The sequence below is a fragment of the Dysidea avara genome, chromosome 3, assembly GCF_963678975.1.
Source record: "Dysidea avara chromosome 3, odDysAvar1.4, whole genome shotgun sequence".
Taxonomy (NCBI): domain Eukaryota; kingdom Metazoa; phylum Porifera; class Demospongiae; order Dictyoceratida; family Dysideidae; genus Dysidea; species Dysidea avara.
This window is the reverse complement of record NC_089274.1, coordinates 41,010,426-41,038,013: the sequence shown is the minus strand read 5'-3', so window position 1 is coordinate 41,038,013 and position 27,588 is coordinate 41,010,426. Positions and strand designations below refer to the sequence as shown.

The 27,588-nt window shown below is 36.0% G+C and overlaps 2 protein-coding genes and 1 long non-coding RNA gene across 4 annotated transcripts in view; all 3 read left to right on the top strand.

Moving 5' to 3' along the window:
- Window positions 1-2,019, top strand: part of LOC136251014 (uncharacterized) — a 29,865-nt gene extending 27,846 nt beyond the window's left edge. For both annotated transcript variants that reach the window (XM_066043392.1, XM_066043393.1), the window contains exons 9-12: window positions 197-347; window positions 399-937; window positions 1,077-1,223; window positions 1,316-2,019. In XM_066043392.1, the coding sequence (XP_065899464.1) occupies window positions 197-347; window positions 399-512 (265 nt within the window). In that variant the 3' untranslated portion in view covers window positions 513-937; window positions 1,077-1,223; window positions 1,316-2,019. The remainder of the gene's footprint in view (window positions 1-196; window positions 348-398; window positions 938-1,076; window positions 1,224-1,315) is intronic.
- Window positions 2,020-2,847: 828 nt separating this feature from the next.
- LOC136248281 (uncharacterized) lies at window positions 2,848-7,473 on the top strand. The gene is made up of 6 exons (XR_010697747.1): window positions 2,848-2,980; window positions 3,038-3,151; window positions 4,417-4,526; window positions 5,606-5,955; window positions 6,020-6,168; window positions 7,224-7,473. It is a non-coding gene; the product is annotated as an uncharacterized lncRNA (long non-coding RNA).
- A 10,010-nt stretch (window positions 7,474-17,483) lies between these two features.
- Window positions 17,484-19,168, top strand: LOC136251013 (uncharacterized). The gene is made up of 3 exons (XM_066043391.1): window positions 17,484-18,015; window positions 18,180-18,320; window positions 18,473-19,168. Exons 1-3 carry the CDS (start codon window positions 17,746-17,748, stop codon window positions 18,728-18,730), a joined length of 669 nt encoding a protein of 222 aa, XP_065899463.1. The 5' UTR covers window positions 17,484-17,745; the 3' UTR covers window positions 18,731-19,168.
- Window positions 19,169-27,588: the final 8,420 nt, after the last annotated feature.

The following is a 27,588-nucleotide window of genomic DNA, read 5'->3' as shown; positions in this document are numbered from 1 at the left end:
TTAAGTTATGTGCTAGAATCCTTCTATTGCCTAGCCTATGCTGGTCTTCCAATTAAACCTGATTTCTTTTAATTTCATCCATGCTGTTGTTTGTGGCCAATGTAAGGTTTACTTGGTCTGTTCAATATAGCACACCCATTGTTGACAGATATTTTCATATTGTTATCGTTTCCTGTGATATTTTTTTTAAAAATAGGTACAGCGAATTCTATAGGTTGAATCAAGAGCTCCATAGTTCATATCCAAATTTGAGATTTCCACCTTTTCCTAAGAAAATCATATTCGGTCGTAGTCAGATTCGTCATGTGGCTGACAAAAGGATGGTTGAACTTCAAACATATTTACAGGTATGTAGTTGATGTCTGATATTCGACTGTTGTTTTTAAAAACATTTTTAGGGGATTTTGTCATTTCCAGAGATCACTGCAGGACTCAATCTTTATGACTTTATAAAGCAAACAGCTGATGATAAAGAAAACGAAGCATTTAGTAAAAGAATATTTGGTACCTAAAATTTTTGTATTGAAAAAAACCGAATTACAATGAAAATGTGTAGTATACCGGAAATGACGTATATGCGAAGCACTTTAGCAACACTTGCGCGAACCTATAAAATGCGATCCTGCAGTTGTGCTTGGTATATAGTTGTTCGAAAGAGAGTCTTTACGTTTTGCTGATGATGAGTTTACCTCGATATCTAAGCGTGAACGGGAGGCAAAGTTCGCTGAGTTCTATATACAGCAGCTCAATGGAGAGCTTGTCCAGTTCACAAGGTGCAGACAGTTACTGGTCTATCGATCAAGAGTTGGCGCAGACCAGTACCGCATACACTATACCGCGGTTGAGGACGAAAACATCAGACTATGATACCGGCTTTTCTGCGGCTGAGTTTGATGAAGAAAAGAAACACAGCAAGAAAAGTGGAAGAGTGAGAAAGGTAAAGAACTATATAATAGTTGTAGCTGTGCACGAAGAGAAACAGTTCGTGTGTTTGTCATTATAACTATGTCGTATATCAGCTAGTTTCAATACGTAAACTGAAATGTTATTAACTCGTGTATCTGCTTTCCCTTTAGGCGTTCTCATTCAACAGATCATCAAAGCTAAAGAAAGCTGCTTCAGTTGACAAAGAAACACCACACGGGCCTGACGCTGCAGAACTATTGGCAAGGCTGTCGTTGTTGGAAGACCACGTCAAGATGATGGGAGAAGAATTACACAAGGTAGGAAATAGCATATTTATACATAGCTATAGCTGTACACTCTACATGCATAGTATAGTCATTGATTTACACTCATCTTTTTAATCCTATAGGAAAGAGTACATAGAGAAGAGTTGGAACAGAAAGTTGAAGTTCTCCAGTCAGAAAATGAACAGTTGAAATCAGAACGAAATGTTGCAGGAGACCAACTACAGAAATTTTACAAGAAATTCTTTGACTCAGTTAACTCAATTCCTCCACATCTAATACACAATGGACTATCAACATCATCACTGAACAGAAGTAGTCTTTCCATGAGAACAAGTGTTAGCTCCATGACTTCACAGTGAAGTATATAGAAGAGGCTGAATGAACAGTCGGTTGATTTCAATTGCTAGTCTGTAGAACAAAAATAACAATAAGGATAGTGGAGTATGTTCTGTGAAAGAGGAATCTTCAGATTTCCAGAGTGGAAAAATGACCTATGTAGGTTGACCTTAAGGCCTTCAGTCATTAATCACTGAGGTAGTCTTCTAATTGGTCAATGCCACACCTCAAGTAGAAGAACATTGAAGGTTCTAAACTGCTTCTGATACACCAGCACCTGACCTGAAAAGTTTCATCTGCTGATCTTCACAGTGTGTAAAAGATACAGAATACTGTATTTAGCTATCTGAAAACTTTTATCGTTCTGATGGCAAGTAGTGTGGACATAATCTGACTAAAACTAATAGTGCATAGCTACACTATTTGTACTGTATATGCTGTTTGTCATCAATATCATGTTATTATAATTTATGAATATTGGGTGGATTAACTACTCATTTGGGGTATATTATTGCAGAATGCAGTTTGTTCATGACTGTTCTGATATAATAATCTGCAGAGACGCAAAATACCACAATAGCCTGATACATGTAAAGTTTCTAGATAGCTATGCAGCTTACCTGATGTGATCATGATCCATTAATTCTACAAGTGCATTTATTCTGCAAATGGAAATTCTTGCCTTCTACTCAAGTTTGACCAATTTCATTGTGCCTGAGGACAAAAGGTTCCTCTTGACCATCATGATGGTACTGGGTATTTGGTAATGATGTATCCATATGGTGCTATTGACTAATTTGTTTCTTGAAGCTTTATATAAATTTGAACATAGGAGGTGTCAATGGCAACAACAATAATAATTGTCAGACGCTTATGCCACCAACACTTAGTCACATACACTAATGTTATCTGGTGTACAGTGCTAGAGAGAATATTATAATCTCCATGACATAATGTATAATGGTACTGTATACTAACTGCTCCTGTATTTTTTAACTCTTGTAAGGAAGAATGCATGGCTATAGCCAATTGCTGGAGTCAAAATAATCAACCAATCCTATATACAAACACCTACAGGGTATTTGAGCACATAAAATTTGCCTACCAACATTCATATCTTAGTCACATGCTAAAGCCATGCAATTTTTAGCCCTTAAATTTATATTATTACAAACTACCAAGTGTAAACTGAGGTATGACCTGTTGTGTGACAGTGTGTAGTTTGTGCCAACATGCTGGCCCAGTTACATTACCGTATTGACCAAATGTTTTGATGTTAGCGTTGTTGTTATCATATTCAGTTTTGTTTGATTGCTTTCATCTGCATGCATATTATAGTTGCACATTTGTGTCAATTTGTTGTGATTAATTTAAAAGGTTACTTTGCAACCAGCTGTCCAGGAGATTTTCATTCATCAGAGGTGACCTAATTATATACCAGCTAAACGCAAGTAACTGAAAATTATGTCTTGCATCATTCATTTCATTTAAAGTGTACCTTCTGTTAGAAATGATAATGGAAACATGAGAGAGAGAACCGATTTCAAACCTGGTGAACTATCATGGTGCAAACCCCTATTTTCAAATGATAATCACGTGCACGATCAAGGATAATTGAAAAAGTAAGTGCTGGTCATGGTATCTTCTCTATAGAACACTCATAATCTATTTATGAAGTTGTAGATTGATGCAAATGCTTATAGAGTCTTTCCTATAGATATGCTGTTGCCTGTAGAAGATAGGTAAATGTCATTTGCCAGCCAAACAGTGTATAGCCTATAAAATGGTGTGATATCAAATGTGTTACTGCCAAGAAATGGTTGATGTCTGGGAAACTGTAGGATTGACGTTTCCCTTCAGTTTCAACTGGAATGTAATCTAATCCAAACTCAAAACAGTAACATCACTTGGTTGCTAGGAGACATAACAACAGGGAAGCACCATTGGCTAATTGTTTTTAACATAATTATTATTTGGTAATTCTATGAATTGTCCATATAGTCCCTATAGAGTGTAGGAGGCACCCTTGCTCTGACCTGTCAATATAAAAATTGTCATGCTTTTAAAAATATTTTTGCTGATTTCCCAGCCAGTTATTGCACCACCAATGTCACCCTAAAGTATATGGTGATGTTTTATATAACTTGTGACCATACACTATGTTGCATTGGTCATGAATATGTTGCATTGGTCATGAATATGCTTAAAATATTCCCTCCATTTTAGAGGTAACTTATTGGTGGCAACCTCAGACAAACAGAGACCTGTGTAGTGATATCTGTCTGCCTGGAATAAACACATAATTACATTACTTTAAGCTGATATACTTTGTTCTCAAGTATTAAGCACTTCAAAGGCTTTCAAAGAGATCATCTAAGATCAGTAGACAATCTGTGTTTATATTGGTTGTTTCTGCTGTTACTTATTGTTAGCGTGGAACTAAGAAATGCATCCTCACTAACAAGATGGTTTTGTCAACGTAGCCATGCACGTTTGAGACCTACACGTAGCTGCCACTTGTTACTAAAAGTGTAGGGGTGTGTTTGTGCACTACAGAAAGGAATGCCCTTAATGCTCTGCCATTTAGTTATGCCAGCCAGGTGTCAATTAGAAGTGACCCATGATTTTACATCTGTCACTGCTGGTTTGACCATTAGAAGATCTACTCCCACTGAGATTGTTTCCTGGAGAAGTTATTGGCACTGAAAGTGTCAATGAAAATGTTACTTTAGTAAATCCCATTCCAGCATTGGTACAGTAGGCTCAGTCAGTCAGTAATACCCGCATGTGCAAATGATGAATACAATAATATTGTACATTTATAACCATAACATAGATATCTCTGTCTTGTGGTACTTTGTACATTATAAAATTTATTTTCATATAGCTGTATTGATGTGGGGGACATCTTTTTCTAACAGACAATTTGGGACCAAATGTTGTTTACAGTTCAAACTCTATTTTGCTATTATCCATATTAATGAGCTTTATTCAGAGGTGAGTCACAACAATTACGAATTGACTGAAAATCTGTCATGACATTTTGTCTGTTAGTTGATGATGACGTAGCTATAGTGACCACAATTAGTACCAGTGTTGAAGTTATAGGTCACTAACTTAATAACATAACCTGTTTATCTGTGTAATGTGTACAGACAATTAGTAGTAGTAAGGTAGATTGACATCACTATTACTGGGTGTATTATGACATCAGTGAAACTAAAGAGTTGTTGACAAATGACATGTACGTTTGTGGGCTAACTGTTGTAAAGAGTTCATATTATTATGAACTTAAAATAATATTAAACTCCATACTGTAGTAATACAAATACACCATTTTCTCCATTTATTTGTGTTGCAGTTGGCAAGCAATTTTTCAGAGTGAAGCTATCTGGTTGTTTATCTGTTAGCTCATGTTTCCTTGCAACTCTTATCACATATAACTAAACTTCAGTGGAATGTTTGTTTTTCCTACTAATAACTGTGATCATCTTCAGTTTAGGATGTGGTTAGTACTACAGCATCTTTACTGTATCAGCTGTTTGTGGTTTAATGCTTTACAGGAAGTTGAGCTGACAAATTTTATTATTTATAGTGTTCTTGTGTACATTCATGCCAGCTGTACTATATGAGTCACCCTGTTCTATTTCAGATTTTTATCGGTGAATTTAATAGTAATTGAGTATGAAGAAATTCTTTCTGCCTCCAATCTTAAGTTTCGGTCTTTGATTTTCACTGATGTCATACATTTCCCTGGTGTGTGACTTAGTGTCTGGGTGATGCCATAATTTTTTCTTAAAATGTAGTGGGCTATATAAAGTACTAGCCCTGACATGTGAGCAAACATTTCTTAAGACATTTAGTCATTTAGTTGATCCATCATGGGGGACCTGTTAAACCAATATAGAATGTAATAAAGAACGTTGAAGAGGAAAGTGACTTCTTTTGTAAAGTTATTCAAATCAGCCATGCAGATCATGAATAAGGATCGTGGCAAAAATTAATCCTTCCTCTAGTTTTATAGTGCTGATGTTTTTATAGTAAAGAATGTACTAATTATACATGATCATTTGTAGGTAACAATTATCTTGGGACCTAAAAGTCAATTCTGATATATTTAGTGTGGTATAACAGCCAGAGACAGTTTGTGATTTTAAAGAGAATAGTAGCTATGCATGATATCTGAGGGCTTCTGGCTACTTTGATGGAACAGAGACTAAACAAAATTAATAATTTTTGATGAGTGAAAATGTAACTTGATGAAGAGCATTTTGTTCAAAATATATTAAATCAGTATTGTCTGCTCAGTGTATCCATATTGTAGTATATCACTTGTAAGTGATACGAATGAATAGAGTCCAGACATTATCCTAAAAAGGTAGTCGGAGTTTAACACCCAGTAGAACATGAGGCCAATCACCTTAAGGTACAAATTCAGCGTAATATAATTAAATCTTTCTATATCTTGTTACATGTGTCACCATTGTCAGGATATGTGACTATAAATGCTGCAGTGCTCATGATTTCTTAATGGTCATAAAATCTCAGAGAAATTTTTGATGGAATACTCTTCCCTATTGTGTCAGTGTGACAGACCTTCTTCCCTTCGAGTCATGTGATCATCACTATAACCCATCAGGTATCCTTATTACCCTCTGAATTCAAAATTAATTTTTGAGTACAAAATATTGTTAAGATTTCGTAAATGTGTATTGTAGAGTATTACCCTTCTGTCCTTCTGTTTCTATATACTACAAAGAGTATTGTTATAGTTTATATACACTGTACAATAATAAAATAGTTTTATAAACAGTACCTTCAATGCAAAGCGATGAACAGCAGAAATCATTGCCACTGAAATCAAAACTACATTTTTGTTAGGCCAGTTTAATATTACTGCATACTATTGCGTTTGCTAGTGCATGAGAATTCTAATTTATATTAAGAGGAATGTGTGAAAGTTGATATATTAGCATTTGGAATTTAAGGGATGATTATTTACCATACATGAAAGGCTTGACAAATCAGTTAATTCATCATGTTGTCCACACTGAACAATGTGTAATAAGCTAGTTGGTAGTAAACATTTGACAAATAATTTCCTTCAATTCACCAAAGTTTAATCCCAACAAACTTGTTGTGTATATCACAGTAATGAGATTAGTAGAGTGGTGTAGTATTTCATGTTTAGTACACAAGTGGTGACAAACGTGCACTGTGTAAGCTTTCACTAATTAAGTATAAGTATACTCATATTTCTTTACACTACATGTGCAACGTGCCAGACTAGACTACCCCAGACACTACTACAAGTGTAGAAGTGTAGATACTTACCGGATTTGAAATAGGAGACTTAGTGATATTACGTTATGTTTGTTTAATAAAGTTAAAACTGACTTGGATGACTTGAATGTTCGGGTTGCTTAGTTGGGTCACATTTTGTCTGGGTCAGTCAGGTCTTATCCATATAAGAAAATATCTTGATCTAGCCTGGGTTGTTCAGCTCTTAGTCATAACCAGTCGTGTAAAATCCTGCTGGCTTACATTGATGTATGCCTGCAATGTTTCAGACCACATGTCTGGGTCACATCTAGATTACCATTTGATTAGGTCAGCAACTCAACCCTGACCTGGTGTCAACTCTATTGTTCTGATATCTCAGTTGTGTACTTATGTAGTAGTATTCACTTTTAGATTCAACCTCTATTATATGAAGTTGACCCACTCAAAGCAGAGTTGACCCTCAACTTGACATGAACAAAACTTTTTGCAGTGATAAACTTAAATAGTACAATCCATGTACACATTGTTATAGAAATAGTAATGTTTCTTGTTGCGTACAAATCAGATACTTCTGTTATTTTGTTTAAGTCATATGGAAAATGAATGATGTCAGCATAATACATGTGAGATTCTGTACATTACACAATAGTGCACATAACAATCTAAGGATGATTCGTAGGTCAGCATATCACTGCATAGCTCATCCATTCTCCTTAAAGGAGTCTGAGACAGTGAGGGTCACTTAGGTTTTCTGCCTCATCCATTCAGGGTTCCCCTGTTTGTCTCTGTCCTCTGTCGTAAAGAGTTTTGAGGGATGGAGACATTTCTCCACTCTAAACTGATAAACTCTCTTTCATTACCCAAGCATCGATTAACCAGAAGAAACCAAAACTCCTACTTCCTACTTTGATCCCCCTGAAGTTATACAACTTCACCAAGGCATCTACCATAGATGAGGCCCTCGCACTTACCAAACCCATCTTCAATCAAGAGATTGTAAGAGTCGAAGATGATGATCAGAAGAACACAGCACATTAGCAGGTGGGTGTTGGGTAACTAAACATTACTTCATGTTTTTGTATAGTGACGATGTGACTGTTTATATAATATATGAGAATAGTGTCTTCCTTCAGTAGTGCATATAAACAGAACACAGTATGGGAAACCGTCACATGTTAAGCCATGTATAAATAAGACTGATGAAACTTTGTGATGCTGTTGTTATGGGTGTGTACTGTTTAAAGGTAGGATTAATCCTAGTCACACCTTCAGTGTAGTGTGCTTGGCAACAGTTATCAAACACTCTTTAGTTCCAGTACACACATACAAGAGTATATAGCCATTAAATACTATGTTTTTGAAGTGTGTGTAGGTTATTTAACACACACATAATAATGTGTGTTTTGTAAGCATCCACACACATATACACACTGATATACGTACCCATGACTGTTGTCAGTAACTTCAAAATGGATGATGCACTTGATAATAGTAGTGCACATTCATAAGTCACAACATTGCTGTAGTCTTGTCCTGATTCTGTAATCCAAACAAATTGGAACTATCTACTACTATAATCCTGAGCCATACTTGAGTATGGAGACTTTACGAAGTGTTATGTACACATGTAGGACTCGTATTTAGCAGTGGCTATCTGTAATTTCAAAACAGGTCATCACTTGTGAAACAATGATTTACGTTGGTCAGTGTTAAAAGCTAAGATCACTACATCTTCATAACAACAGCTGGAAGATCAGCTCTGTTATTGCATGATCTCTAACTCACCTGTTGTGATTCTCTCAAACACAGGAGCACAACAGCAAATGACAGCTGTGCCCTAAGAGCTCTTCTCCCACTAGTAGACAGCTTGCTTTCCAAATGGCACAAAAAACAAACCAGCCTTTTACTCCAATGCACCATCCACAGCACATAACCCTATACTTCATTTCTTTTCCTCCACTACAGTAGCCAAATACCAATCTTCTGATAAACACATTAGCATCATATCCTACAGATTGGCAGAAGAAGTTTATGTCTAAACCCCAAGCCACTGTCATTATCCAACAACATAACTATATCATCACTTAGTCCACCAGTGCTACTACTGCTGTTCCAAGATATGTTGTTTGTGTGTGCGTGCATGTGTAGTACGTACATTAGTGTGGTTTTGTCTGTGTATCTGTATACACTTAATGTATTGATAGTACATTGCTATTGAGTGTGTGTGTATGTGTGCAGGCATGCATGCTTGCATGCTACCTGTGCGTAAGTGTCGTGTGGCCAGACCACCATTTTCTTTTGTGTTGGGGAATACAGAAGAAAAAAGCAGTCTGGCCACGTGAGGCAACCCATGCATGGGTACAGTATATTGCATGTGACTTGCATATTCTTTAAATTATACACATCCAACACACAAACTTACACTATTCAGCTTAACTGATTAGTTACCATGAAGTCCTCTAGTACCAGTAGGAGGTGCACACATAGTTCAGGGTCTTGTGCGCTAGAAGCCTAAGTGCTAATAAGGGAGTTGCTACCTGCTACATAATTATACCACTTGAAGTAGTAATTGTATACTAACTGCCTGTTCATAGTTGACTGTCAGGACTTCTTACCTTTTGGGTTTTCCTGTTTCATAGTCACAACAATTTGAGGATATTTTGGCATTAGTAGTTACAATTCATTTGCTGTATGGAATGATCTTCCAATTTGCATATGATAAATGTTTTCTTGCAGGTTGAATAGTTTAATCAAGCCATCATTTGAAGTGTCCACATCTTCATTAGCTGCCACATCTACAGAGGATAAGTTTGGGATATCATCATTGAGTTGTATTCTCTGTGATGAAGTTGGGTCTACACTAGTATGTCATAGGGTATCATCAATAGTGTATTGTAAATGTGTTGCAATATTTTTTGTGGTGTGCAGTTGCATGTGAACACACACACAATACACTACACATCATTTTATTGACCATTATTAACTGCATCACTACCCAGAGAAACAGAGCAGGCTACCTGTGTGCTACCCATGTTCATGGACTCAGTACAAGCACATCCAGGACTACTAACCTATACCAAGTTTCATATGTACATAGGTGGAAGTCCAACCCAAAGTCCTACTAAACCAACATGGACAGTTTAATTCCACTGTCATTAGCTGATCTGGAGCTATGTAAGTAAAGTTGCTTAAGGAAGTAGCAACAAGTGGGCATAACTGGATATTGAATCCAGGCCAAAGTTCCATCCACTTGACTTACACAAACACAAACTTATTTGCACATACAGATACACACACACACACACACACACACACACACACACACACACACACACACACACACACACACACACACACACACACACTTGCACATTTAAGATAAGGATTGGGATATCGTTTAGTAATCCATTAACACATGTTTACTTATGCTACTTACCAGATACAGTAAAAAACCATATTCATGTATTTCTGAAGAATTTTGTTCTTCTGTGTATAAATTATGTGAACATTATTGCATTTTTGTGGCTTACAAATATTCTTCCAAGAATGTAATCAATCTGTAAGCATTATAAAACTTGCAATCCTTAAAATCATACACTTGAAGTCTAATGGACAAGATTTGATCACAACACATGCATAGGAAGGCTTATAAGAATATTTCCCCAGAGTAAGCAATGTAAATTTTTCCTATAATGTTCACTGTAGCTTAAAAAGTTCTGCTTGCCAAGCATGCCAGCAACCATTTTTTTTATAATGAGCTTGTTTCTTAGATAACCACGTACATATTCTCCTATGTATGTGTATGAACCAAAATGTCACACCAGTGACATGACATGATTACTCATACATATAAGTATGTTAAAATTCTGTTGTTATTTAGAGCCACTTGTAAAAGTTCCCAACAACACTACTGACTGTACATGTGTATTGTGTACAATGTTCTACTTCATATCAGTAACTGAAATGGTTCATTGTTCCATGTGGATCATTTCACTACATCAGTGTAGTCTTCCTATAATACTTGTTGTCTATGGCTTCACTGCATACTTGTAGTAAGGAAGGAGAATTATCTGAACAATCATAAATGCATACACCTCACTATATGTCACTTCAAATTGTTTTTTTTTAGTTAGTTGCTATGAACCAGGCTTCCTCAAGTTGGAAGTAATTTTTTTAGTGTTTGCTTATGATATACGCATGTAAATGTAAACAGAAAAAATATATTATTTCAATAGTTCTTACAGTGCTTCAGTCTGAAAACAGATGGAGTATACTTTGATAAGAAAGAAAATTTTAGTTTGATTAGGGATCAAAGGAAAATAAGCAGAGAAACAAGGGAATAGCTATAACATAGTGAAACAAGAAAGCTACAGATATACTAGTGGACATTTAATTCCTTACTTCGACTGAATCAGGGATTAAATGTCCACTAGTATATCTGCAGGCATAGACAACCTCTCCTGTTTCATTATTTTTTAGCCATTCCCTTGTTTCCTAAGTCACTACTTTTTCCCTGATTTCTAATCCAACTTAAATTCCTAATTTTTACGTGTTTTACTTTTTTTACAACCTAATGCACATATTGCATCGCATCAAAAGAAAGAATGGTGCCATGCAGGCACGCCATGAAATTAATCTTGCATCTGAACGCACACCCCATCCATCAATTATTGAAAAGTGAAGTGGCCATTATGCTTCTTTAGCTATGTTCTACCCATTGCACACAAAGAACAGTACGATAAGTGTTTCTGCAATCAATCCAGTCTCTGAGGGTAAGGTATATTCCCATCATCTCTACTGGTATTATATAGTGTCATATGTGTTTAACAGAAACCAGCAAGCATTTATGGCCGTACCTTGTGTGTGTCAGTGTTTTTTAGAACTTCGTTATTCAAATTAACAACTTGTTTTTTCCTGTTTTGGTATTTTATTTTTTGAGAACATGACTTTTGCAGATCACGTACTGATTGTGAATCTTGTGATGAGTTATTTATCTTTGAATATACACATGTTTTATATTCAAGACTATTGGCAAATAATATATCTAAGGGAGAGGTGGATTGTGTGTATAAGTTGTTCATGTATACTAAAGGTGCATTATAAGTATAAGATCATCACATGTTGTCTCTTTCAGTTTGCAGCTCATTAGCTTCTGGTTTTTAAGACCAGTAGGTTAACGTATAGGAGTCATAATGTATAAACGAAGCAAACAACATGTGATAATCCTACCCAAGTTAATACCTATTAGTCAGTACTCAATTTTGTTACTCTACCACTACATGTGATCCATGGTAACCTGTGTCACATGTGTTTCTGGTGACCTTGTAATAATACCTGATGAAAAATCACCTTTTCTGAGTAGCCACACAATGTACTTCCAGTTACTGAAGGATATAGAACTACAAATTGCTATTCTAGTGGCAAGGGTGACCTCCATACTAGTGTTACTAAAGTGATCTCATACAGTGTTGTTGCTCTCAATTTTGAGATAATTGGTGCAATTCATAACTAGTAATGATGAGAACTAACATTTGATGAACTACAGCAGAGCTTTTTGATTAAAAATTTAATGCCATCTAGAGAGCAGGGCTTGTCCACGCAAGACTACACTGACATCTGATGCTATTCACTGGATGGTTAAGCCTTAATCAGGGAAGGTCAGAGTTGTAGTAACTTGTTATTTCACTAGTCAAAATGTGTCTTAGGCTGGTGAGGTATTGGTCCACTTCGTAGTTACATCAAGAAAATAGCTAATGTAAGTATTTTTTATTAAAATCTATTATAGCACATGCATATTTAATCAGTAACCTGCTAAGGTATATTTCAAGTCTGAATTTCTGTATATGGCGTATCTGACAACCCAGTGGAATGGGTAGTGTTCTGGTTGGATGTAGAGCACTACAAACACTTTGATGGTAGTCGTGATGATCTTAAGTTACTAGCAAACTGTATCATCATCATATACATGACTGATATGGCTGAAATACCAGTTGATCTTCCTGGAGAAATGCCGGATAGAAAAAGTAACCAAGGAAGTTGAGCTGAACATAATACAAAAAAGGTAATGTTACTAAGTTTAGTTTGTTATTGGATAGTACATAGGAGTGTTAATTTATACTTCTAATTGTATATGTCATATCTACGTGATCAATTCTACACTGAAGAATCTATTGTACGTAAATGTTGCTTTGAGTTTTTACATATTTTGTTATCACGCTGAAGTATTGTCACTATGGAATTGCTATAGAAAAAGAAAATTGACAACTGTCCTGTGCCTTTAGTTTCTTGAACATTACTTTATTAAAACATTTTATTATTTTTCTCTAACAAGTTGTACAAAAATTTTCTGCTCACCCAATGTACACCATCAAATGATCTGTTGTATGTACTGAATGTGTAATGGAAGTCGGTGTGAACTAAAAGATATGTGAAGTGCTGAAAACGTTTAAGAGCAAATTTTCATCATATAACTAACTATATATTTTCATCATTATGACACTGATATAGTACTTGTGTAATTACAGTATAGGCACGTGTTTGCTTTGCAATCACTCTTCCTAACATGATTCCAAATGCTATCAGGAGCTCATCAGTGTCGCAACACTCCTTTGGCTCTTATAAGCTCTTCAGTGGTGCTGTAGAACTAACCTATCTGGACACACGCAATGATCTAAGACCTGCAGTCTTACCGAAAACCTTTATTCTGTGTTAGCATCCAGCCCTTGAATACATAAAACATTGCTGGGTCATGTTTAGTAAGTGGCACTGGCAAGACAACAGGCTTGCAAGTAAATTTTCTTTTTTATACATTAATAGTGTATGATACATATTTCTCATGCATGAATTAGTACAACATGACACTGAGAAACTGTTTGAAAGTGTTTAAATTTTGGTTGCTATTTAAACTTCATATTAGCAATCTTTTTGAGTTGCTCAAGTATAATAGCTTAAACCCTAACTGTTATGTGATACAGTGTTGTTACAATATTGATAGCAACACCATGCATTGTTTATTTAATGGAAGTTTATTTAGAAAGTACCTAGTATACTAGGACTACATTACATGTAAATGTTGGTAGCGTAAACTGTGATGACAAATCCGGCTTTGTGACAAAGTTAAAATTGCTAATCATACGTAGATTTAAACATCCACTTTTAAAGGTTAACTAACTCAAACTGTCTGATAATCTGATTGGTCACTTTTTGAGTGTTGTTCCCATGCCAGTAAACACTTACTACATTAAAACTGTCAAGTAACACAAGTTGTGCATAGGTTGATTGACATGATTAATCATTAGCCCATATCACCAGCTGTTGGCTAGTCATTGTTGACATGTTATTTGGCCACATGATCACAATGTTAGTACAAGTAAAGTGATGTGGTTGTTTTAAGTTGATCATGTTGTGTATATAGTACTGTTTGAATACCGCTTGTTGCTGGTAGCAGAGATTGTGCACTAGTGTGATGGTTAATTGTATCACTGCCCAACAGATGCAAGTGCTGGTTGTTTTTTGTTTGTGCAGGTAATCAAGTACATATCTCCAGGGTATTCATCGTAGCTAACTGAAGTAGTGTTGAATTGTATTTCATGTCTTCTGTTGGTACGTAGCATATTAGCATCAATAACTTTCCTCATATTCTACTGCACACATGCTGATGTTGAATCACCTCAATGTACTAGCCACCCTGTAATAGATGGCTTTTATTGTCTCAAAAGGTTTCAGTTGGCATAACTCAATATTGTAATATCAGTTGTTGTGTTGTTTTGTAACTCTCCAGCTGTTAATTGTTGACATACAAAACATAATTCCATCAAGTCAGACACCACTCCTTGCTCCAGCCCATCCACCAGCAAACACTTTTCTCACAGATATTTTTTTTGCTTTGTTTGTGACATGTGACAGTAATGTTGAATGTGGTATGTAATATATGATTAGTTGTGTGTGTATGCTAGTGCACACACTGTTTGTAGTGTGTATGTGTGTGTAGTGGGTATAGTGTAATGTGTGAGTGTGTGTATAAGAGAACAAGTTGCACTTGAACATGCACACGCTAACTAGCCTACACAAGATAATAATAATTTAGAAGTCTGCCAAAGTCAAGAATCTATATAGAAAGGAATTCTGAACTTGTGAGAGGTACACCCACAGACCTCCTACATTGATTCATACAGTTCTGTTTTGTACAGTAATAGTGTAGGACTCCCACATTCTCTATATATGATTTAGGGAGTGTAACTATTTGTAATATAAGCTTGTCACAGTTAAGCATGTGACATTCAGCATGCTGAAAATGTGGCTACCTACTGTGATAGAGCTAAGAACTTCATGTTGCTGTTGTTGTTTTGTCACCTTATTAACACCACCTCTCATACTTATTACCTTTGTATGTACACACTGACTGATGTACGCATGACAGGAGGTATGACATGGCCTATATTGTATTACATGTATAATGTAGCTTCAATAGATGCAGTATAAAAATATTGGTCTTCGCCAAATTAAAGTTCATTAGGCAATCAGGTTGTGTTCAAGGCAATGCATTTTGTTTTGCATAAATAGTACTTTGAAGGAATAAAGCATCATTTCATGTGTGTACTCAGTCAGTCTAATCATCATCAACAGGTTGATGTGCCATTATACTGTGTCTACAGTTTCCCTATATTCAATAAAAACAGATGTTTACTAGATTGGTTTAGTGGTAACTTCTATTGAACATTCTTTGTAGTTTGATCCTCAAAGAATTCTAGCAATGAATATTTAGTAATTAGCAATAATTAATGGTAATGACTGACTGTCTATAAGGAAAACATCTGAGGTATTGTTGCTATGTACTTTAATTCACAATTATTTCTTTTACTTGCTGACTTGCTGTGAATGATGTATTTAGTGTTTACTCTTGCAGATACATATTTTTGATGAAGCTCAACAATAAATTATGTCTATGCCAAAATGGAGGAGACATTATGGGATTGGTGTGGGAGATAGCTTGAAATTCTTGACATACAAAGAAAAGAAAATAGTATATAACGTAGGGTGATGCTTTAAAGAAAGAAGCCCAAACTTTCATGATCCCTACTATACTGTACTATTCTACTGTATGATGTAAGTATTATATCGGTAGAACAATCCTAAGATGCCCTTAGCTAGCTTTTTCTTCCATTAGTTACATACATGAACATAAACTTACTGCTTGTTACATATTTTCTAGTGAATTCCTTGAAATTTCCACCATGCTAGAGCTTCCCATATGTGCTAAGCTGATACATATTTGACATTCCATGTGAATACCAGTAACACAATTCGCGTGTATTCACTGATAATAGAGATGCCCGAATGCCTTTAGCTAAATGTTAGAGTTGGTTAATTGTTCACTGCATGTATATCATATATGTAATGGTCTGTTACCATTCTCTGTTTACTACATGCATACAACTACAGGGATATGAAATAGATGTGGAGGTTGGGTCAGCATATTTTGCCATCAGAATGTTCTTACAACATTTTCCCTGTTGCACACAAGCACACCGCATGCACGCGCACGAACGCACGCACACACACACACACACACATGCACACGCACACACATAATATATGCACACATGCCCACACTCGCACATACACAAACACACAGGTGCACACATGTATGCACTATGACTCAAACATAACTAGCATAGAAACACACCTCAATGTAATTTATGCCAATCTGTAGCCATTAGCTATATACGTATTGAGGAAATATATTTTTCTTGTTTCATAATGTGATGTACTGTACACATTTTACTAAACATGTATATAAGATACATTTGACTAAAGGTACATAGTTCTTGTGTTAGGGGTCTTTGCACTAAACTTGTTCAAGGCATAGTTACTGAACAAGTTTGGTAATCCTTATTTGAAAAAAATGGATTTGTGGCACGCTGGATTTATGGCAGTTGCTGGAGTCCACAGACCAATTCATGGACTGTATCTTCAAGTAATTGCTGCTCTCAGCTTAATCTCCCTACCCTTGAATCAAGACGTCAGTACCTTTCTATTTCTTTCCTCCGTAATATTTATCACCAACGTACATCCATCAAGTTTGATTGTCACTGTAAATTTAATTCAATTTCATCTACTAGAAGTCATCACTTGTCAATAAACCCACCACAGTCAACCATCAACTCTCGTCGTTATTCGTTCTTTGTTAACACTGTCTTCCTGTGGAATTCTGTACCATTAACCATCCTCAATGATCCAAATCCAAAATCCTTCCGGCATTCATTATATTATTATGTGTGTTTTAATTGATGTTTTTGTATTGTTGTGCAGTTTTGTAATTATTTGTTTGTTGCATATTTTTGTAGTTGTAGTGTTCTTTTTTGTGGCTAACACCTTGTACAGGCTTTGCCTTTTGTGTATGCTTTCCATTGTGGTAAATTTGATAATAATAATAATAATAATGGCTTGGACTAAGGAGTGCCATAATTATATCTCTGAGTGGTTTCTCAGTAACTATTATAGCGTTAAGTTATGCACTATAGAATCCTTCTATTGTCTGGTCTTCCAGTTAAAGCTGATTTTTATTAATTGCTGCTATTTGTGGGTACAGTGAATTTAATTACTTGAATCAAGAGCTCCAAGTTCATATGAGATTTCCACCTTTCCGTCATGTACATAGCTGACATAAGGATGAAATTTAGCTGGCTACTGTGTATACCATAGCTAAAATTATTGATGCCATTTCCAGAAGGACTCAACTATATGGCAAATAAGCTCATGATAAAGACAACTAAGTAGCAAGAATTTAAAAATCTTCTATCTATACCGGAAATGACGTATAGGTAAAACCATTTAGCGGCTGTTGCGCGGAGCTTATAAATTTCAATCCACAGTCGTTCTCCTGCTAAATACTAGACAGAGTGTTCTTATCCGGCGTTTTCTTTTGCTGGTGATGATGAGCTTAAATCGATATCTGAGTGTCAATGGGAGGCAGAATTCGCTGAGTTCTATATACAGCAACTCAATGGAGAGCTTGTCCAGTTCATACGGTGCCGCGGATAGCTACTGGTCTATCGATCAAGAGTTAACACAGACCAGTACAGCGTACACTATCCCACGGTTAAGGACTAAAACATCGGACTATGATACCGGCTTTTCTGCTACTGAGTTTGATGAAGAAAAGAAACACATACACAGCAGGAAAAGTGGAAGAATAAGAAAGGTATTAAAAGAACTAACCTTCAGTGCTGAACACTGTAAAGTACTAATAAGAACTAATTTAGCTAACCGTGTAACCATGTTCTGGTCTAATTAACAGCTAACTATATGTGTCTCTGTAGCATGCGTAAACTAAGATGTTATCGTGTATCTGCTTTCCCTTTATAGGCGTTCTCCTTTAACAGATCTAAGAAAGTAACTTCGGTGGCCAAAGAAACTCCCCCACACGGAACTGACGCTGCAGATCTGATGGCAAGGCTGTCATTGTTGGAGAAGCAAGTCAGATTGATGGGAGAAGAATTGCACAAGGTAGCAATATATTACATAATTATAAAAGCACATATAGCTGTCTAGCTAAAAAATCTCTGTATAGCTCTAGCTATATACATACAAAGTATTCCGACATTGATCTAGTCATAGCTATTAAAATGATGTTACACTTATTCATGTGTACTCTATAGGAAAGGAAATATAGAGAAGAATTGGAACAGAAGGTTGAAGATCTTCATTCAGAAAATGAACAGTTGAAATCAGAACGAAAAGTTGCAGGAGAGCAATTACAGAAATTTTGCAAGAAATTCTTTGACTCGGTTAACTCAATTCCTGCACATCTAATACACAATGGACTATCAACATCATCACTGAACAGAAGTAGTCTTTCCATGAGAACAAGTGTCAGCTCCATGAGAACAAGTGTCAGCTCCATGACTTCACAATGAAGTATAGAAGAGGCTGCAGTCGGTTAATTTCAATTGCTATTCTGTGGAACAACTGGCCACAAAAGAACAATATGAAGATGGTGGAGTATGTTCTGTGAAAGAAGAATCTTGTTCTGGCTTTATCAGCGAAAATGACCTATTACTGGACTCTATAATCATTGGACCATCAAGGCACTCTCTTATATGCTGTACAATGTGTGGATGATACAGAATACTATTGCATACCCTACTTTACATAACTGCCTGAAATCTTAAATAATTATTAGTGATTTTTCTGATGAGAAAGTATACATGGGCATGCATTCAAATGTCTAACAAAAGCTATTTGTGCACACACTGTAGAGGATATTGTTTGTACTAGATCATATTGTTTATAATGTATTGTTGTAAGACATAATAAAATGTGTGTTCTAAAAGAATATAATGTATAAAACAAAACTTATAGCTAACTGTATACTGGGTAGATTTAAAACTCACCTGTATATGGGTTATATAGGAAGCATTTTATTATGAATTGGATCACATCAGTCAGACCATTATTAACAATCGTTAACAACCAAACAGTTAAAATGCATCTATTGGTTATCACTTGTGTATTATATAATAACCTAGTTGAACACCATAATAAAAGTATTCATGCAGACCAAGCCCAGGTACAGCTTTATACTGTTTTCAATGACTAGATGCATGTCTCTAAAAAAATTTTTGTTTCACTGTAAGTTTCCACTGTATCAATGATCAATTTAGTTTTACATTTATGGCCATTACTATAGCCTATACTGCAACCTGATGTGACCCACTTCCTATGATAGCTATACATTCTGTCAAATGATATTTACTCTGTGAATGCTATCCCACTATAGTGACTGTGAGAAAACAGTTTTGTATTCTGCACACACTTACTACCACCTCCCATTTTGGACACAAGCTGAGGATATTATGTGCCTGAGGACACAAGCTGAGAACTGTATGTCATATAATAGATGGTCTATACAAATTGGAGGATGCTTTTCCTCATGACTATCATGATGGTGCTGGACATTTTTTTAGAATATGATGATGTGTGTGATTATGTTGGTTAATTTGCTTCCTAAACTAGAACATTGTAATTGGTTTCATCAACATGTAGGTGTCAATATAAATGGCAAAAATAATTGGTGGCTGATGTATAATCTGTCAGACATGTGTGTATACCACTAACACATACACATTAATAGTGTACAATACCAGAAAGGAACAAAATCGTAATCTCTGTGATATCATGTATTAGAATGATCAAGCATGTGTGTCTGACATTTTGATATTGCATATTATAGATAGCTATTACACAATGTATTTATTCAATAATCATTCTTGTTTAATCATTTTCATTCTCATATTATAGTTGCAACTATAGAGTGTATCTGAATAGATGTCTTGTGACCAATTTAGTTGAGCTATTTGGGTTGCAATTGGTCAGGAGGTGTTTAATTATTGTGCTATGGATTGTGGAATGCTATGGATTGTGGAATGCTAGGGATTATCAAATAAATAATAGACTGCCTTGTTAACAAGACAGTCAAAGATCTGAGAGTGACACAAAAATTGTGTAAGTGGAATAGAGAGATAAACGTCATAATAATTGACAATTACATGAACAAATAATTACAAGAGGTCAGGAGTCCAGTCTCAGGGTTACCGAGTTATTACTAAAAAGTATGAAGCCCTGGCAAGACCAAAAAAAAAAAAAACTACATACAAAACTAAACAATTATACATGGCTTCTCAACAGTAAACAGATCAACTACATCCCAAGTAGTGGAAGCACTCTATTAGAGCACTCTGCATGTACACTAATACAACACTCAGCAAAGATTTACTAAAAATACAACACGGAATCTCTCCTAGTTTTGCTGTTATAAAGATAGTCAAACATCATTTGCCAGACAAGCCATGAAAAACAGTGCAGCCTTCAAAAAGGCTATATTCTTGACTACTGCCCTTTGATATCACATGTTTTCCACACTAGCCTGTTAAAGGCTAGCATACTTTTATTCATAGCTTGACAATTTTTGGAATTAGATTTACTTTCCAGTTGGAAATTGAAAGATTTACACTATAAAGGCTAATTACAAAAAGTATATATAAGGTGGAACCTCAGTTATCCGGACCCCAGTTATCCGGATTCTCGGTTAACCGAACTACAGAAATGACTGCTCTATTAGAGTAGTGACTGTTCTATTAGGGTAGTTGATAATACCAAGAGTACTATTATTAACTCTTGATAATACTGAAATTTTAAAAAAGTTCTTTATGCTATCAAGAGTCATAATACAGTAGTAAGGGAGAGTTATCTAACCAGAATGCATTATCAAACACACTTCCACTAGTACAGTATCAACACCTCACTCTGTCCTGTAGAATAGAGGCTTCACCATATTCAACACATATCATCAGTTCTCTCTTACCAGTGGAGTTACGTTAAACGTCAATCAATGCCTCTCCATATTAGGAAAGGTATTAATTTCATCAAAAGGTGAACTTGTGGCAGTGCATTTGTACAGGGTATATTGAGTGTTTGATACTCTCCCTCTCTATATTGTGAACTCTTGATGCTATTTTAAGGTTATTTATGCACAGTTTCAGAAATATGGACTTTTCAGACTTATGGATCACCCCTGGTCGCAAGGGGTTCAGATAGCTGAGATTCCACTGTACTTCCCACAATCTAGCTACCCTAATCAACAGTCTTGAGCCAAATAGCTATAGAATATGGAAGAAGGCCAAGCATGACTGGAATTGTAGGCTATAATTATGCAATCATGCAGAATACAGTCTATTCCTCTACTCCATGGTAAGGCTTGGTGAGGTGCACCTATATAATATAAGTGAGAAGTGTTTGAGTATTGTCAGTTCTGATCTTTTTTTAGTTATGCACTAGCTGGTCAAGGTTCATGCTAAAAGCCAAATTAGCCAACCAATCCATTATGAGATGTTTATCCATACCCTATAAAGGAGTGCAATTAGCTAAGAAGCAAGGAATCTTAATCATGCAATGACTAAAGAAGGCCAACCCCAATGGGCAATTGGAAATAGAAACCGGATACAGAATTAAATTGTGGAAATGAAAAATGGAAATGGTCAAATTATTATATAAATGTACCCTAGAGTAAAACCCTGGCCACCTTTTAAAAGACCACCTCAGTACAAAGACCACATTGTAATTGCATCTCAAAGATGGCTAAGACACACTTATAAATAAGATCAGTTCATGGTCACCCGCTACCCTTTTTACAAAGACCACCTCTTCACATTGTAGTACACTGTAAATTCAAACGGGTACAAATGACCAAAAATTTTGGGTTGTTTTACCTGCAATTCAAGCTACTGACTTTTTGGTAGTAATGACCCAAGGATGTACTTGTTTATTTTAACTTTGTAAGATATAGTCATATTACCCAGAGGTCCCATAGTAATTTAAACCTCTAGCCAATTGTTTGCCGGAAATTACCTTACCATCATGGTCATTTTATCCTCCTGTTGTAAAATTATTTCTTGTCACAAAATATCTGTTTATTTGTTTACATTAATGAGCCAGTCATCACTAGTGATGACATACATTAATCTATCTATAACACATATTCGTGATAATTGTTACATTAATACATATACCACTTTCACACCTCACTTCAAAGGGAAGAGAAGGTGTATAAGTGGTATAATAGCACTGCTAGCAGTGCTCAGGAATGCAGTAAAGAGAATAGGAAGTAGTATTTAATAGTTATACCAACCATGGCCACAAGGGATTTGCCTGATATATATTCCCTCACCCTCGGGCCATTTCTTGATATATATTCCCTTGCCCTCGGGCCATTTCTTGATATATATTCCCTTGCCCTTGGGCCTGCGGCCCTCGGACTTGGGCATATATATCAGGCAAATCCCTTGTGGCCATGGTATAACTATTAAATACTACCTCCTATTCTCATTAATGCATTCCAAGCATTCTCAGAAATCATTTGATTTCTTTGATGAAACTGTGTGATCTCCTCTCCTTTAATATAGCGACACTTCACAGGATCGATAATGGGTTTTAGTTTTTGTAAAGTGAGCCAAGGCATAGATCATGGACTTGGGGGGAAAAAGATAGTTCATTGTTTTACTGAATGAAGAAGGTCACAGGTTAGTTTATATTAAACATGTTACATGTCCCACAGACACTGGGCTTAGCGCTTAATTGATTTGGCCATTAGTGTTAATAGTATTCACTACTTTAGTTTATTCATGGCTAGTAAAGTAAGTACTTTAGTGTAGTTGAATCATCTTTACATTGCTGTTTTGACACCTGGCGCGATGTCACACGTGTAGTGACTGGGCATGGCGCTTAATTGGCTAGGCCATTATAGTGATGTAAACATGTTCATTGCTTTAGTTTATTCATGGCTAGTATAGTAAGTGAGCTGTTCAGCTCGTATCTGGGCTTCCTGTGTTTAATTGCATACCCACAATCGAAGCAATCTGCATGCTCGTGACGATACACTTACGTTCGGCCTCTCAGCAGTGCCTTGTCGTTGCTCTTACGACATTACCCACAATCGAAAGTCACATGGTCCCATATAAATACACTCGCAAAACATTCCTGCAGTTTCCATGTACACTTGCAGGTGAGTCACCCAAGTGGAATGTATTAGTTGTAACATAGGCACTTGTGATTTGCCTGAAATATACACACTCGCACTCGGGCTGCGCCCTCATACGCACTCTCACTCAGGTGCACTCGGGCTGCGCCCTCGTGCTCGTGTGTATATTTCAGACAAATCACTCGTGCCCATGTTACAACTACTACTTATAGAGTTTTCAAATTGTATATAAAACCTATGTTTTCCATGTTCATATTTGACTGTGGGATGTAACAGTATTAACCACAAATGTTATAACGACCAGTGTACCAATGTAAATTTAACCATGTAGCTGGTCATCTAATCTTTACCATGGTAGATTTGACAGTCAAGAGTTCATAATACTATATGCATATTATGAACTTTTGATTTGACAATAGCTATATACACACTGAAATTACCAAAATACATTAATTCAACACACTAAGTGAACAGTTATATTGACCTTCCCTAGTTGCTTTCACTGATTTACTTCAAATGCCTACCCAGATTACAACCATCGTTAAGATGGTTATAAATTTACCCATGGAAGTTGAGTTGTCCCATTAGAATATACTGTGTAGTATACATGATTTTATCAAAATAGCTATAGGTCAGCTAAAAAAAGCTAAGCTCTTAAGGCAAGGTCATTGTCATTATTTTTATGAGACCTCATTTTTCTTTGATACAGTATACTAGCTACACTTCACTTATTTTGTATGACACATTCTCAAACTAAGCGATACAGATAGCCAGATGATGTGTGGACCAAAGTATAGTATGGAAGATGACATTGACCCCTTTGTACGAGTCATGAAATGCATGTTTGGAGCTTATCAAATATTACCATGGTCTTTCTAAAAGGTGGTCTAACCATTAGGTATGTCTTAGTTATCTAATTACAATGTGCAGAGGTGATCTTTGCAAAAAGATGATCTTTAAGAGGTGACCTCTAAGTGAGGTCTTTACCTCTAGGATGCACGTATAGTTTGATCATTTCCATTTTGCATCTCCATTTCCGTTTCCAGTTTCCAATTACCCACCCCAACTGTGACTCAATCTGCTGGAGAAGCCACATACAGAAGATTCATTAACAGGTTTCGTATCAATTTTTAAGCTATAGCAAACAAGGGTTCACACTAAAGCCAAGTTTGTACAGGATAATGTAAGGGACCTAATTGTTTTTGAGTATATGACTGTATGCCTGCATTGAACACAGTGAGAACTTTGCACTGTAATATGTATAGTGTTCTGACCACAGAAACCTGTAATATAAATACTATACCATTTTACCTGCTATTGATATCTCCTGTTTACCCCATTGGCAACAGTGTTTATTTTATGATATACAGGAAATGACAGTTGTAATTCTCCTTGACAGCCTCATCACATAACACCAAGTTTCTGTGGGTGTTAATATTCTAATTTTACTGTTGAATGAGCAAGATCATTTTCAGTTTTGTCTGCATCAGGCATGATAAATGGAGATATGACTTGTAGGTCATCATTAGCTTCCTGTAGTGTTGAATGTTTGAGGGAATGTTTTAGGTGTGGAAGCTGATCCTAGTTTAGCTAGAAAAACACACTGTGAGGGCTATTCTTGATATATTTTGTATGTGTGAGTGTGCATCTATGTCCACAAATTCTATGTCCACAAATGTATGTAGCTATAGGTGTGAATAGCTGTGTAGGACACCTATACATAACTAATAAAGCAGCCAAATGGACAAATATTAATAGTATATAGCCCATACCATATATTACAGCTAATTTTTTCTTGGTCAATACATTTTCAATGACATGTCAGTAAACATCTTTTGAGACATATGACTTCAGTTGATCCATCAGTGGGAGACTAATAATCATGCTGGACTTGGATATAGAGAATATTGAACAAGAAACTGATTTCTCATCCTTAGTAAAGCCAATTAAGGTGAGGGTGGGTCGCAAGTCCATCCTTCATGTGCCATCTTGTGTAAAATTACTTGCTGTATTTGCTGACAATTTTATGGTAAAGAATAATGTACAAATTAATTGTACATGATGGGTAAATTATCTTGGAACCTAAAAGTAAAAATCAACTCTGATACACTATGATCTAATGTGGTTTTTATAACATTATCAATAATGTGTGAACTTGGTGTGCATAATACACATTATGACTTTCAGGAACACCATCACATACATGGTAAGATATGATGATGATAATGATATTGACCGTTTGTTTTTATTCTAGCCCACCATTTAATGGAAATTTGCTCTACAAAACTTCATATGGTTCCCCCTCCCTTTCACTACAGGTGTTATCTGTTATGGAATATTCTTCACTATTGTGTAATAGTGTGACAGACCTGTCATGTGATCATCACTATAACCTGTGTGGTCTTCTTATCATGGAAGGAGGTTAGTAGAGTGGCGTAGTACGTATGATGTTCAATACACAAGTGGTGACAAATGTGAGCTGTGCAGTTGATGTACTCATTGTTTATTACAGTACACTTGTTATGTGCATGCCAAACGTGGGCTACTCCAGACATGTAGATATGTACCTGATTTGAAAAATAAACCCACTTATTGTATGAGATCATATTCAGTACTTTACTAATCTTCTTATACAGGATACTTCATTAAAATGTATTGACAATAAATATTAGGACTACCTTTAAAGGATACTATTACATCCACAATGAAAGGTGGGACAAAAAGGATCAGACTGACACGTTTGTTTCTTGACAGTGTTTGATTTTTGCTGTGTCGATAAACCTCTAACATTAATTTCATTCTTTACACCACTAGTAATGGATTGGCTGCTTAGCTAATAGCCATAATACGTTTCTTGACAAGTGTTTCATGATTCTCATAACTTTTTATTGTGTGATAAACCTCTAACGTTATTTTAATTCTTTAAGCACCGCTAGTAAAATCATGATGGGATTGGTTGCTTAGCTAATAGCTATCCATATAGGGGAATAACTGAGTTATAGAAAGCAAAACTGCCACTCTATCAGTGTATGCATTACAGCTTATGACATTTCCTGTGTTCCAGGTACTCTGTGTTTTGTTGCACTGACAATGAGAGTGTTCTTATATCAGATATATATTTCAATATGAAATTCTGAAATAACAATAAAAGTCTTCCTCAGTACATGAACAGAATACAGTAAAGAACCTCCACATATTTAGCCATGTGATAAGAATGATGAAACCATTTTAAAGCTTTGATGGCACTTTATTTGCACACTTGATTGTTGTAGGTGTTATATTACCAATTGTTTTGAGGTAGGAGCTCATCGTAGTCACACTGTTGGTGTGGTGTGGTGTGGTTGATAACAGTTTGAATAGTTGACTAACACTACATAGTTCCAGTACACACATACAAGACTACCAAGTGTTGTGTCTCAGTTTGAGTGATGTCTAACAAACACAGACACACACATGCATGACTGAAAGAGTTGTGTACACATTTTACACATGCACACATGCATATAAAGTGTGCTTACAGAGTATGTGTAACAATTAGTAGACACCCTACTTTTATTTTAATAGTGACATGTACAGTGTATTGGTGACAATACACAACACTTGTTGGTACAAAAATTCACAGTCAAGTGATGTGATAATGATCGGTGATAAGGCTGAGTAAGGTCATAGTAAGGTGTCCTACCAGTCGTTTAGCATTTATGTGAAAATTATCACCATGTAAAGTGCTTCACTAGTGCACAATAGACAACTACATACACAACGTCCTGTGTCACATGTCAATCATTACCAATCTATACATGTCTGTCATATATCACAACTAATGTCACATGTCATTTAAGTGGGTACATGGTGTGTCTTAACACTAGCTAGACAGATGATACATTTAAACACCTCTATGAATTTCAGTGTGCATTCTCTCACCTTCACCAGTTAGACCTGGGACAGCATCCTGCAAGCTCCCCCGAAGATTTTTTGCTCTGACTATTAGTACACAAATGAACCAGTATGTGTTTCTAGGGTAGGAAAACTAGGAATGCAACAATCACAGTTGAAAGCTTTGCTTTTGTGTGTGTGCATATGCAAATATGTGTGTGGCATACTGCACGTGTGACACATGTATACTGATCATATGTATGAACATTTCTTATATGTGAGCTGGGTACATATACATACATACATACATACATACATACATATATACCCTATGGCCTACTTAGTATTCAACATACTGTTGTGACA

Coding starts and splice junctions, on each gene's coding strand:
- LOC136251013 (XM_066043391.1), top strand. CDS start 17,746: ATGATGAGCTTAAATCGATATCTGAGTGTCAATGGGAGGCAGAATTCG. Junction 18,016..18,179: donor AAAGTGGAAGAATAAGAAAG/GTATTAAAAGAA, acceptor TTCCCTTTATAG/GCGTTCTCCTTTAACAGATC. Junction 18,321..18,472: donor TGGGAGAAGAATTGCACAAG/GTAGCAATATAT, acceptor TGTACTCTATAG/GAAAGGAAATATAGAGAAGA.